Source organism: Siphateles boraxobius, unplaced genomic scaffold (genome assembly GCF_051911475.1).
Source record: "Siphateles boraxobius isolate OS27281-9 unplaced genomic scaffold, OSU_SipBor_1 7, whole genome shotgun sequence".
Lineage (NCBI taxonomy): Eukaryota > Metazoa > Chordata > Actinopteri > Cypriniformes > Leuciscidae > Siphateles > Siphateles boraxobius.
The window spans coordinates 15,025,172-15,038,751 of NW_027509197.1; the positions used below are offsets into that span (position 1 = coordinate 15,025,172).

A 13,580-nucleotide genomic window follows, 5' to 3' on the forward strand; every position below is an offset into this window, starting at 1 on the left:
CTACCCCCATAAATCTAAGCTTGACATAGATACCCAACTTGAGTGGGTAATTCCCAAAAAGCGGACAGCAGCGAGTGAAGTTTATAGGCCTGTTTTCTGACTTTTTTTTTGCGCGATTTTGCTGCATCCATTCACAAAAATATATTTTATATATATTTAAGTTAGGAAATTTACAAAATATCTTCATGGAACATGATCTTTACTGAATATACTAATGATTTTGGCATAAAAGAAAAATCGATAATTTTGACCCATACAATGTATTGTTGGCTATTGCTAAAAATATACCCGTGCGACTTACGACTGGTTTTGTGGTCCAGAGTCACAAATATACATTTGATTACATTTGGGAGAACAGACAGAAGAACCGTCGATGAGCATTTGATCGTTGTTTGTGTTCAGATGTTCAGTAGTTTTTTGTGTTCAGATGTTCAGTAGTTGTTCATGAGCGCGAGCACATGTGAAGAGTTTTAAATCTTTGTTCTCTGTGTCAATGGTTCCCTTTACATGCCTTTGAATCAGTAGCGGATGCAGAACGTGACAGATGGGTAGGCCTGAATTAAATCGAGGTGGGCCTGAAGGGTGTCAGCAAAGGATTTCTAGCCCTTGTATTAAGCTTTACTACTATAGGCTATATTTATGGAGATGAGAAATAAAAAACCGCCCTGTACATCTATGATCAGCTGTTTGGCCGAGCTTTCGAAGTTGTTAAGGAAAGGCCGAAGCTGACAGGTTGGTTTTTGTCACATGACATGCGGTGCGCTTGCGGCATTCTGAAAAGTTGAGATGTTTTCATCTCGCTGCGGCATAGGCCTATAGGTGCGCCTGGAAAAACGAGCGCGCTGCAGCCTGCACCACATTCGAATGGCAAGCCAAAGTATTCATAAATGCCTGGTCAGGCGTCTGATTGCCCACTGACCCGTCAAAAGCATGCGGGACGTGCGATTTGTTATAAAAGCGTGCGTTCTTAACATGCACTTTGGTCACGGAAAACGCACGTCAGAAATGCGGTTTTTTTGCATAAAAAAAAATAAAAATGTATGAAACCTTATTGCAAAGTGTTACCGGAATTACAACTGGAAATTTTGCGAGACATGTCTGAAGGAAGGGATTGGGGGACTGTCCAAGGCGCTGAAATAAAAAACAGTGAACGTGAAACCGAGAGTTGTTTTTCTTTTCTTGTTACAAAAACACATCTGAGGCATAAAACACCTGCAGACAGAAAACAATCTCATGCTGGTGGCGGTCTGTGGTGGTGGAATGTAGTGTCAGCCTTCATGCTAATCATGCTCTTGATTAAAATGCGGCAATTTTCACCGGCATTCCCAGAGCCACTAAGTGTCTCACGACCATCCTCCTCCTCCTCAGGTATGACATGGTCCAAAAGTATATCATCATCTAGACGTGTTTTTTTTAAAGTGTGTCAATGATAGCTGTTTAGTTATAGCTCAGTTAGGTTGCCGCTGCTACCTAACAGTTAACGTACGGGAAACTGCTGCCACTTTCGGAGCTAATGCGGTGTTGCGTGATAGCATCACTGGACTGACACATGATATGCCGACATAATATTTTTCTTTTGTAGCTATTTTTCGTAGCTACTGTACATAATTTAAATGTCCTTAAGAAACGATTAAAATGAAATTATTTCTTAACTCATTATTATGAGATTAGGAGGAAACTGCGGCTGAACTTAGCTCAACTGCTCTGGCCGCGCTGTGATATAGACATAATATTAGCTATTTTTAAAAATGGGAGAGGCTGTTTAATATGTTCCGTACTGTCTTCCTGTTTCAGTGGAAATTGTCAACACATTGAATAATGCTGCACAGTCTATGGTTTCAAGGCACTTCAGTTGGCCTTTAAACTGTGAGAAGTGCAACTTGAATGCAGTGAATTCATATGCAACTTGAATTCATATGGATAAAAGTGTCAATAGCGCCACCGTGTGTGTGAAAAGCTAAACTATTTAGAGTGCTATTTTGTAGCCTGTTCTTTTAGATTTCAGCTGTTCTTTCGATAGTAAATACATAAATAACGATGGTTGCACTTTAAATGATGGGTAATATGGTATTTAATAGTCAAACTATCTAGTCAGAAACTTACTTAAATGAAAATATCAAATGCTACTTTTTACACTGGCTTGTACTTTTGGAATTGGCAATCAAAGTGGAAATGTCATTTTCCCATATAACTTTAAAGCCACCTGTTGAGTCACTATTTTCTCAGTGTCGTAACTATATAAGTTAGAATACGCCAGATGTTAACTACATTTACATTTCTTTATATTGATGCTTTCATCACATATTGTTTTATAAACAGCAGAACATTAGTTAGTTTAACAATTTCAGTTTTTAAACTACAATGCTGATTAATTAATTTTCTTGGTTTTCTTTCTGCAACCAAGAAAAACTCAATTCACAAATGCATGTTACATGAAGACAATCAGTTACTTCTTTTATGTTCCTTTTAACAAATTATTTCCAGCATCATAGCTGTGCTACCAGAGCATCAAGATAAACATGCCTTTTGTCATGTAACCATATTCCAAAACAGTTCCATATTCCAAAATTCCACGCAGTTTGATCCCACTGCAATGCAAGCATGACCTTGCACATTCTAATAGAGATAATAAGGAAGCTACAAGTGGTCGATGCACTTTGTAAAAATGTTGATGTGCTCGCTTGATATGCTTTGATAGTTAGAGTTGACTATAGAGGACACAAAGTCTACCTTTTGTCCGAAATGTGTCTTTATAAAAAATCTGTTATATTAAATATAACAGAAAAAAGAACTTGTATAAGTTATATACACCTAGGATTGCTTGAGGGTGAGTAAATCATGGGGTTAATTTTCATTTTAAAGGGAACTACTCCTTTAAGGTTTAAAATCAGTCAAACAAGCAATTTACAGAATGCATAGTGGCACCAAAAAGTATTTGGAGACTCACTTTTAAAGTTTTGAATTTCAATGTTTTTTTCCCACAAAAAAATTCAATACAATACCTTTCATTTTGCCCTTGCTGCCTGTCATCAGCTTCAAATGTAAAGAGAACCAGCATGTTCCTGATATTGTTGTGAATGATTCACTATAGTGAACGTTGCCTCAAAAAAAAAAAAAAAGGTTTGCCTTCCAATTCTGGGTCCCACTTTATATTAAGTGGCTTTAACTACTATGTACTAACATTGAAATTAATAATTTGATACAATGGACTTATTGTGTACATATATGTTTTTACATTGTACTTATATTTTAAAAATACCTTCATCTAGTTACAGCTGTAATTAATTTATGTAATTACATTTGTAATTACACTGTTGAACCTTCCCTTACACCTTAACCTACCCTTAAACCAACCCATACCACCACACCTGTCGCTAACCTTACTTATATCACACCTCAATAGCAGCACAAGTGTTTTACAATACAGCATGAAGACAATAAATACATTTTACTTATTTTTTTGATGTAAGTACATAGTACTTAAAGCCACTTAATATAAAGTGGGACCAAATTGTGTAGTCAAATTGTAATAATCTAAATTTAAAAAGTTAAAAATGGTTAAAAGATCACTCAGCTTTTTTTTTTTTTCATTTATGAGATCTGGGTACTTTTCTCAATTTTCTACTAAGGGCATGCTTTGAAACTTAAGATTTGAGGTTGTCAACTTTTCAGGCCCAGCCTACTGTTGGTTGTTGAAACTCCCCTTTCAGGATAAAAGCCTGTGCCGCAGGATGTGCAAATTCATAAGTGCTTGCAGACTTATAAGAAAATCTTCTTAGCTCTTATCAATACTACAAGTTCATCTGCTTGTAATTATTGCTGATTATGATATAATTGTTAGAATGGCTGCTTCTGTGTTGCTCTTGTGTCTTTTCTGCTTGGGATCAGCAGAGGCTGGAAAGTTATTAGTAGTTCCTTCAGATGGCAGCCACTGGACAGGCATGAAGCCTTTGGTGGAAGAGCTTGGCCGTAGAGGAAACCAGGTGGTGGTCGTCATCCCAGAAGCAAGTCTGAGTATGGGTCCTTCACAACACACCACTACTCTGACATATCCAGTACCCTACACCAAGACCCAGCTACAAGAGCATGTGAATGCAGGTGTTACTACTCTGACAAGTAAAGATTTATCAACAGATCTGGCCAGGTTTCAGAATTTCGTCAACTCTATGGATCTGCTTAGTATTCTTACAACCCGGAATGCTGAGGGTTTGCTCTCCAACAAAGCCTTGATGAAGAAACTGCAAAATTACAACTTTGATGCTATTCTCACAGATCCATTTGAGCCTGTCGGAGCTATAGCTGGTGAATATCTCTCAATTCCAGCAATTTACATACAAACAACCCATCCTTGTGGTGTCGACGCTCTCGCCAGTCAATGTCCAGTTCCAGCCTCTTATGTTCCACAACCTTTAACTCACTTTACTGACCGCATGAATCTTTTGCAAAGAAGTGTGAACCTGGTAAGGACTCTCCTGCAGCCAATGGCTTGCGGACGTATGCTTGCTCGTGCAGATGAGATCGCCTCACATGTTCTCCAGAGAAAAACTTCGATGGTGGAGATCTTGAGCCGTGGAGTTCTCTGGTTTATGCATTCAGACTTTGTTTTAGAATTTCCACGTCCGTTGATGCCAAACATGATTGTAGTCGGAGGAATGGACAGCAAGAAAGCAAAACCTTTGTCACAGGTTAGCTCTTATTTTACCAATAATACTGATTTTCCGTGTGCTTTTTTCTGTTATCATCCTCAAATGTAAAGTAAAATTTGCCAATATCCCAGTTTCAAAAGAAAGACACTTCCGAAATAATATAAACTCATTCATATATTCAACTAGAATGAAATACCTCTCAATAGGGTCTGTTTTTTTTTTTTTTTGAACTTTTGAGAGATTTTAAGGAACTTTTGAAATTTGCAACAGTAAGTGGGATAAAGTAATTCATGCATTAAGTTGTTGGAAGAGGGAGAAACTCTCTGACCCTTTTCACATGTCTGTTTTAGAACAGAAAACAATAGTTCTAAAACATGTTTGACGCTCTCTGGAATTTTATAATTTTACAAAACTCTACGAACTAGTTCTTCAGTTTCTGTGTACAGGGGCAAAGTGCAAAACCTCCCCAGCACCCACACACCTCCTCCTCTACTCCGTTAAGCACAATGTGCTCAATTAATGCATGTATCAACAGAAATATATTTAAATCTTCTCACTCTAGATGTCATTAATATTTTAATCATACCATCCCTTTTATTATTTATATTTTTTGATAAATCCTTAATTTCAGCTGTTATCTGAAAAAATTCCAGTAGCAGTGTGCAATCTCACTCTAAACTGATGCAGTTGCCTTGCAGTTCCTACAGAGGGAAGTCTCACTATTGGAAACTGTGAGCCATGCATGGTTTTGGACTGTTAGGTTTTTTGTATAAGCCAATCATGCCGTACATGATCACAATTTGCAAGCTTAGCTGGTCAACAATGCTTCACACATGCAGATAAAAGGCCAGTATTTGAAGACAGGCTGTGTTTGATTTTTATCTTCAAGCTCATTCTTCACTCTTTAAAAATAAATGTTTTAAAGGGTACAACTAGCATTATGAACTTTAATTAGACATTGTTTCACAGATTTTAGTGTCTGTTTAAAATGCTGTCTGTAGCATTTTAAAGTGTCCTGGTATTTGGTTAGTGCTTGTTTAATAGATTATAGATTAGTGAAACATCATACTCTACCAACACATCCAGTATTTTGCCTATTTTGCATTTCAATACTTGCCATGAGTTTTGCATTTGCCAAGAATCATTTATAAAAAATAGTTATCCTCACCCCCAAACACCCCCCCCCCCCCTCCCTCCCCTTTTAGAAATCTTTTTAAAAATCTTTTTAAACTTTCACCCAATTAGTTGCTTCACCACCTTATATAGATAAAGTCCCACCCAGCTGCTTGCATAAACCACTCATTGTGAGATATTGGAGTAGTTTAAGCTACACATTACCTAGTTGTTTCTCGTCGACCTCACGTACAGATGGCAAAAGCCACAGTGAGAGATTTTTATCATACCATTGATAAAATGGCCGGCGTGTGGTGGTTCCTGAGTCTCTTTTTCTTGGGTTCAGCTGAAGCTGGGAAACTGTTGGTTATTCCATCAGATGGCAGTCACTGGTTAGGGATGAAACCTATTGTGGAGGAGCTGGGGAGGAGAGGAAACCAGGTGGTCGTCGTCATTCCAGAGGCGAGTCTGAGTATGGGTCCTTCACAGAATACCACCACTCTGAAATATCAAGTGAACTACACCAAGGCTGAATTAGAAGCAGACTTAGCAGATCAATTAAACACAGTTCTAAGTATTGATATCTCTACAGACCTGACCAAGTTCCAGGTGTTCATTTTTTCACTGAATATTCTTCAAAGCTTCATAGTGATGAACGCAGAGGGTCTACTCTTCAACAGAGACTTGATGAAGAAACTACAAGATTACAGCTTTGATGCTATTCTCACAGATCCATTTGAGCCCATTGGAGCTATAGCTGGTGAATATCTCTCCATTCCAGCTATTTATATGCAAATAAACCTTCCTTGTGGTGTTGACACTCTTGCCAGTCAATGTCCTGTTCCAGCCTCTTATGTTCCACAACCTTTAACTCACTTTACTGACCGCATGCATCTTTGGCAAAGAAGTGTGAACCTGGTAAGGACTCTCCTGCAGCCAATGGCTTGCAGATATTTGTTTACTCTTGCAGATGAGATCGCCTCACGTGTACTGCAGAGAAAAGTATCGATGGTTGAGATCATGAGCCAGGCAGCTCTCTGGTTTATGCGCTTTGACTTTGCCTTGGAATTCCCACGACCGTTGATGCCTAACATGGTCATGATCGGAGGAATGGCAACCAAGAAACCAAAACCATTGTCACAAGTAAGCTCCCATAATTACATTTACATGCAATTGCATGTACATTTGCACTACAGTATCGTTGCTCACTGTAACAAGTGTGCTTTAACAATGTTCAAGCAAGAAAGAAAGTCAGGTCAGCGAGGTTCCAGAGTCTGAATGCAAAGCTTGTACAGAAGCTTTGGCAAAATGGTCTGCTTATATAGGCATATTGTTCTCTCTCACAAACAAAATAAATAACGAAACGAAAGTAGCGCTTCTGTGCCTTCAACAATGACTGTTCAACTCAACTCATAAAGGGCCCTATCTTGCACCCAGCGCAATTGACTTTTGCACCGACGCATGTATTATTCCTATTTTGCACCCGACGCACAGTGGACTTTTCCCTCCACAGACCCACGTCGGTAAATTAGGAAATGTACTTTCGCTCCCGGGGGCGGTTCACAATTCCATCACAGACCAGGAAAAACCTAGTCTAAAGTAAGTGGCGAATTATTCAAATGCTATTTTAGGGGTGCATACTTGGCCATAATGTAGCTGCACAACGCGCATACACTTTACTTCTCTCATTTAAACACAGACGCAGCAGTTCCCATTTTTGCTAACCATACATAATTACAAGGAAAAATATTACCACATGAGGGAAATCATTGTGGTTTGCATGAAGATGTGAAAAAATAGGCATAAATCTAGCTTACACATTTACCCAAATTATTATACGCCTGCTTAACCGAAGCAAATTCGGGTGGGTTTCTCCCATCCCCATACAATGTCACTTCTCTGTCTTTTACGGCCCTGACGAGAACGTCGGTCTCCTCGGCTGTGAAGCGCGCCTGCTTTTAAAGGGAATGTGAGATGACGCTCTGATTGGTTTATTTCATGTTATGCCCAAACTACACCTATGAGTAATGTAGCTATTTCAGACCAACCCATTTTAAATTTGCTTTGGACGCAAGAGTCATTCCCGCCGGTATTGCAACAGTGCACGAGATCCGCCCACAAAGTTACTTGTGTTTTGCGGTTTATACTTGCATTTCAGATCATTAAAATAGGCCCCTAAATGTGTGCTCACCGTCTTCCCCATTCCCAGGTCTACATGCTCTATTTATCGCGTCTCTCTGCCAGTTACTGGAATTAGAAACAGGTGTTAATCAATTGCACTTGACCAGAGGTGGGTAATGAAGTACATTTACTTCGTTACATTTACTTGAGTATTCTTTTGGAGAAATTGTACTTTTAAGAGTAGATTTAAATGTGGGTACTTTTAATTTTACTCGAGTACATTTCTAATGAAAAAACTGTACTTTTACTTCGTTACGTTGGACGACGTTCCTCTCGTTACTTTATTTTAATGCAGCATGTTGTTAAATGCAATGCATAGTTTATTCCAAGCGCGCAGTATCATTTTTATGGGCATGAGCGATGCTCAATTCACAAATTAATCACTCTTTTGAGTCGATTCTGTTCACAGACGTCATCAAACAAGTTGGCAGATCTGTCTAAATCGGTTTGCAAATCAGTTTAAATGATCTGTTCAATTTCCTGCACGCACTGAATTGACTGAAGCGCTTTCAATTCACACTCGACTCGGAGTCGTAACAGGAAGGTTTAAGAAAATCAAGAGCGTTGTATGAAGTGGCTGTGGACCTACAGTACAGTCAAGTGAAAGCAAATCAGCAAGGAAGCGCGGGAATGCGAGGGGTGGGGTCGCCATCCAAGAGCAGAGCTAGTCGCGAGCTCAGGATGGAGATGGGCAGGCTCTCGCAGTGCGGGCAGCCGCCATTGTTGTGTGCAGTCTCTGAGTGGGCGAGGCCCAGGCATGGGGCGCACTCACTGTGTCCGTTAGTTTCAGGCAGAGAGGCTCTGCATGAAGTGCATCGGGAACGCAGCATTTGAAGCAACGCCGTAGAAAATTTGCTCTTTCAGCTTCTAGAGTGTCGCGAAGGTGAACACACAGAAGTAGCAGAAAAGGATATAAAGGCTTCTCACTCTTTAGCCCCTGCAGTGGAAAGAGCGGACACGGCGCCGCCTTCCCCTGAATCGCCGTTAATCTGCGGCCATCCGGCGATTCAGGGGAAGGCGGCGCCGTGTCCGCTCTTTCCACTGCAGGGGCTCGTCAATGGCAAAGTCTCGGAGATCAGCGAAGAAGGTGTAGTGGCGATTTGTCCTCCAATTTAACTCAAACAAGAAATCAAAAGAAGATAAACAAACTCAAAATCAAACGGCCACTGAGGCACTGAAAGATCGAATCTTACGCACGGGCACGGCAAAAGAGTCCAATGTCCAGGCAAGCATATCGTTCATGCGGTTTATTTCCAATAAGCAAGCGTACAAACAAATGTCGTCTGCAGCCTCTCTTACCCTGTATGTATGTGTGTGTGTGTGTGTGGCTAAAAAACCAACAACCTTTCCCAGTGCCTGCCTGTCCTAAATGTGACCACCATTATATAGGTGCAAACAGGTGCTCAATACTTTCAAAATAAAAGTCCCAAAAAAATACTCAAATTAACCAAAATAATAACATTAATATTCTGTATCTAAATCAATAAAATAATCATGCAAATTATTTAAGGTGAAACAAAATAAAGTAATTAATTATTAAGTTAAATTACAAAACAAGGAAATGGCTCCAACACTCCGGCCCCTAATTGTGAAATGTGTAAACCCACAATTACTTTTCTTCTTGTAACGGAGCTATTCTCTAGATATGCCCTAACTATAATACATAAAGTCTTCTGGTCTTCTTCCCGTGGCTGTCTGGAAAAGAAACAAACAGAAGGAAAATAGAAAAGAAGAGGGAAAAGAAAGAATACATGTCCATGATGCTACACTGTGGCCTCCAGAAGCAGACAGATCTTCGTTATAGGTCTCTCCAAGATACTGGTCTTAGTTTGGAGGAGCACAGAGCGAACCAATCCTTTGGAGTCTGACTTAGTACTCAGGACTCGGCCCATCATCCAGGATCCTCTCGGTGCCGTGGCAACAGCAATGATGACAATATCCCCAGTAGAGAAACTTCTTCTTGGTATAGCCCATTTTTGTCTTTCCTGCATTAGAAGTAAGTATTCGAATGTCCATCTTTTCCAAAAAAGTTCAGTGATGTACTGTACTTGCTTCCATCTTCTCCTGATATACAGGTCACTCTGTGGGAAGAGTCCTGGTGGGAAGATGGGTTTTCCTTTTAACAGAAGAATATGGTTTGGTGTGAGGGCCTCAAGGTCATTAGGGTCATCTGAGACCTTTGTAATGGGTCTGTCGTTTAGTATTGCCTCTACCTCACAAAACAGCGTCTGCATGCCTTCATCGTCTAAAACCTGCTGCCCAAGAACCGAAGTGAGTATGCTTCTTACTGAGTGGATCAGACGCTCCCAAACACCACCTTGATGTGAGGCTGTAGGTGTATTAAAGCTCCATTTAATCCCATCTTGAACCAAAGCACCTTGGATTTTTGCATTATTCAAAGCGGCAAGACTTTGCTTTAACTCTTTGTTTGCTCCAATGAAATTCGTGCCATTGTCTGACCTTAGGCTGGACACCGGACCTCTTCTACAAATAAATCTCCTCAAAGCATTAATACAGGAGTCCGTATCTAAAGAGTATGCCATTTCCAGGTGTATTGCCCGACTGGTCAAACAAGTGAAAAGCACTCCATACCCTTTTTAGAAAGCTTCTTCCTCTTTTAACCTCTATGGGGCCAAAATAATCAACTCCCACATCCGTAAAAGGAGCCTTGTCTGGCATAACCCTCTCTTCGGGTAAGTCTGCCATCTTCTGCTCTCCAAGTTTTCCTCTATAGCGTCTACATGTTGTACATTCTGCAATTATTTTTCTTGCAGCAGAGTTGGCATTGATTATCCAATATCTCTGTCGAAGTCTGTTCAACATGTGGTTTCTACCAGCGTGTCCTAGTTGTTGATGGATGTGACGTAAAATCAGCTGGGAAACATGCAGATCTTTGGAAAGGATAACAGGATGTTTAATCTCTGATGGTAACGCAGACTTGTGTAAACGACCCCCGACTCTGAGAATGTCACCTTCCAGTATAGGATCCAACTTGTACAATGAACTGTCCTTGGGGACATTAACCAAGCCGTTCTTCAGGGTGGCAATTTCACTCTTAAACCTGTGTTTTTGAACAAAACGAAGTATTGCCTTCTCTGCTTCATCATAACTTTCTGGAGTTAAGGATTTCCCTCCAAGAGTGGCTTTGAAGCTCTGAAGTCTCTGTTCAACAAAACTTTTGACTCCTATGTCTCTGTTACTTTCAGTAGATTTGAACTCTTTTCTCTTCTGGTTCAGGAGCAAAAGAACTCTTTTAAGCTGGAGAAACCAGGAAACAGATGTTCTAAGCTTCCTCCAAGATGAGAAATAATTAACGAGATAGTCTGTGGGATCTTCTGAGTGCTTGACAATAGCATTCACAGCAACTTCTCTTTTGACCTCTGGGTCCTCAGTTGGAATCACAGCTATATCCACATCAGTGATTGGCCACTCCTCTTCTGACAAAGAGAGGAACTCTGGACCTTTAATCCATTTCTGGTGTATGAGAAATTCCTCTGCTCTCAGTACACGAGATGCTTCATCGGCAGGATTGATCTTAGAGCTCACATACTTCCACTGGTCAACATCGGTGGCTTCTCTGATAATCGAAACTCTGTTTGCAACAAAGGTATGGAAACGTCTAGTTTCATTGCAGATATACTTGAGGACGGTTATGCTATCTGTCCAAAACACTGACCTCTTAAGCGGCCACTGTAACTCTTTCTGAAGCATTCTGTCCATTCGGACAGCCAGAACTGCTGCTGCGAGCTCCAGACGAGGAATGGTGACTTGCTTCAGGGGTGTAACTCTAGTCTTTCCCACAAGAAATGAAACATGTACTTTGTCAACAACTTTCAGTCTCAGGTAAGACACCGTACCATATCCAACTTGACTGGCATCTGAAAAGTTATGAATTTGTGCTGTTACAGATGTTCCAAAATCAGGTGGTTTAATGCAGCGATCCACCTTGAATCCACTCATTTTTTGGAGATCCGTTAGCCAGTCAGACCATTGCTTAGAGAAGGAAGGGGGTATTTGTTCATCCCACTTCAAATTTCTTCTACAGAGCTCCTGTAACATTAACTTAGCTGACATGATAAAAGGACCCAAAAAACCTAATGGATCATACAGTGAGCTGACCACCGACAAAATACCTCTTCTGGTATGTGGCCGTTCCTGTACCGAAGTCCTAAACCTAAATTTGTCAGACTCAACACACCATTGCAGACCAAGTGCTCTTTCAATAGGAAGCTGGTCTGTGTCTAAATCCAGTTCTTGTGTCTCTGTTGCTCTGATGTTACTTGGGATTGACGTCAACACAGAGCGGCTATTAGTCACCCATTTTCTGAGACTAAATCCACCTTTGTCACAGAGCACAGTCAAGTCCTTTGCAATTTGAATTGCATCTCTTTCTGAGGCTATGGATTTCAGGCAGTCGTCCACGTAGAAATTATGACGAACTGTACTGATCACTTCATCTGGAAAATCCAACGCATTGTCCTCTGCAGTTCTTCTCAAGGCATAATTTGCACAACTTGGGGACGATACAGCTCCAAACAAGTGTACCTTCATTCGATGTTCCACTGGTTCTTGATCAGTATTGCCATTAGGCCACCAAAGAAAGCGAAGAAAGTTCACATGTTTATCATGCACCTGTACTTGATAAAACATGGCATGGATGTCAGACATGACAGCAACATGTTCTTTCCTGAACCGAATGAGGACCCCAAAAAGAGAGTTGGTGAGATCTGGACCCTGCAAGAGCTGACAGTTTAGTGATGTTCCTTTGTATTTGGCTCCACAGTCAAACACAACCCTCAGCTTTCCTTTAGTGGGGTGATGTACTCCGTGATGGGGGATGTACCAGACTTTTCCATTCTCTTGTTCCAGTTGGTCAACGGGTACCACTTCAGCATAGCCCTGAACCAACATATCACCGATAAATGAGGTGTACTCCTCCTTAAACTTATCGTTCCTCTCAAACTTCCTCTTCAAACCTTGGAGGCGCTGTTCAGCAACACAGCGATTATTTGGTAAGACAGGATCTTCTTCTCTGAAAGTTAAGTCAATGCAATAATGTCAATTTTTCAATTCTGCTGTACTACTCACAATCTTCATGAATTTAACGTCCTCTCTTGACATTTCCAATTGCTCCTCTGATGTTTTTTCGTTAAAATCATGGTTATATTGTTTAATGAGCATTTCCTCCAGATGTTCCACAGAAATACGATTGCTTGTAACAACAGAGCAGCCAGTCTTTACTCTATTGCTACCTCCACCTCGAAGCGGTCCATTAATTACGCAGCCAACTCTTGTTCGAACTGCATATGGTCCTTCACCTTGACTGTTAATCAGCTCCCAGGGTTCCGTCACCTTTGCTGCATCTGTTCCAATGAGCAAATCCACATTCGCATCCACATTATGAAGCTTTATGTTCCTCAAGTAAGACCATTTAGCCACATCCTCTTGTCGTGGAATGTTCAACTTTGACACTGGCATAATCTTTTGAGTTAAAACATTAGGCAACCCAATAAAATCATTAGTATCCATGCCAGACACTTCTAAACCAGACAAAACAGTAGTACTCACAATTTTCTTTTGACCCATTGTCCTTAATAGAATGTTTGCTGGTTTTCCTCTTAGGCCTAGTCTCCTTGCCAA

At 40.5% G+C, this 13,580-nt stretch overlaps 1 protein-coding gene across 1 annotated transcript; it reads left to right on the top strand.

Moving 5' to 3' along the window:
• The first annotated feature begins 3,765 nt into the window (after nucleotides 1-3,765).
• Nucleotides 3,766-6,897, top strand: LOC143723569 (UDP-glucuronosyltransferase 1A5-like). The gene is made up of 2 exons (XM_077216187.1): nucleotides 3,766-4,685; nucleotides 6,730-6,897. Exons 1-2 carry the CDS (start codon nucleotides 3,843-3,845, stop codon nucleotides 6,781-6,783), a joined length of 897 nt encoding a protein of 298 aa, XP_077072302.1. The 5' UTR covers nucleotides 3,766-3,842; the 3' UTR covers nucleotides 6,784-6,897.
• The last annotated feature ends 6,683 nt before the right edge of the window (nucleotides 6,898-13,580 follow it).

What these genes read in the sequence shown, in the direction of transcription:
- LOC143723569 (XM_077216187.1), top strand. Translation starts at nt 3,843, where the DNA reads ATGGCTGCTTCTGTGTTGCTCTTGTGTCTTTTCTGCTTGGGATCAGCA. An exon ending in AAGCAAAACCTTTGTCACAG is followed by an intron (nt 4,686 to 6,729) that starts GTTAGCTCTTAT and finishes TTACTCTTGCAG; the next exon opens with ATGAGATCGCCTCACGTGTA.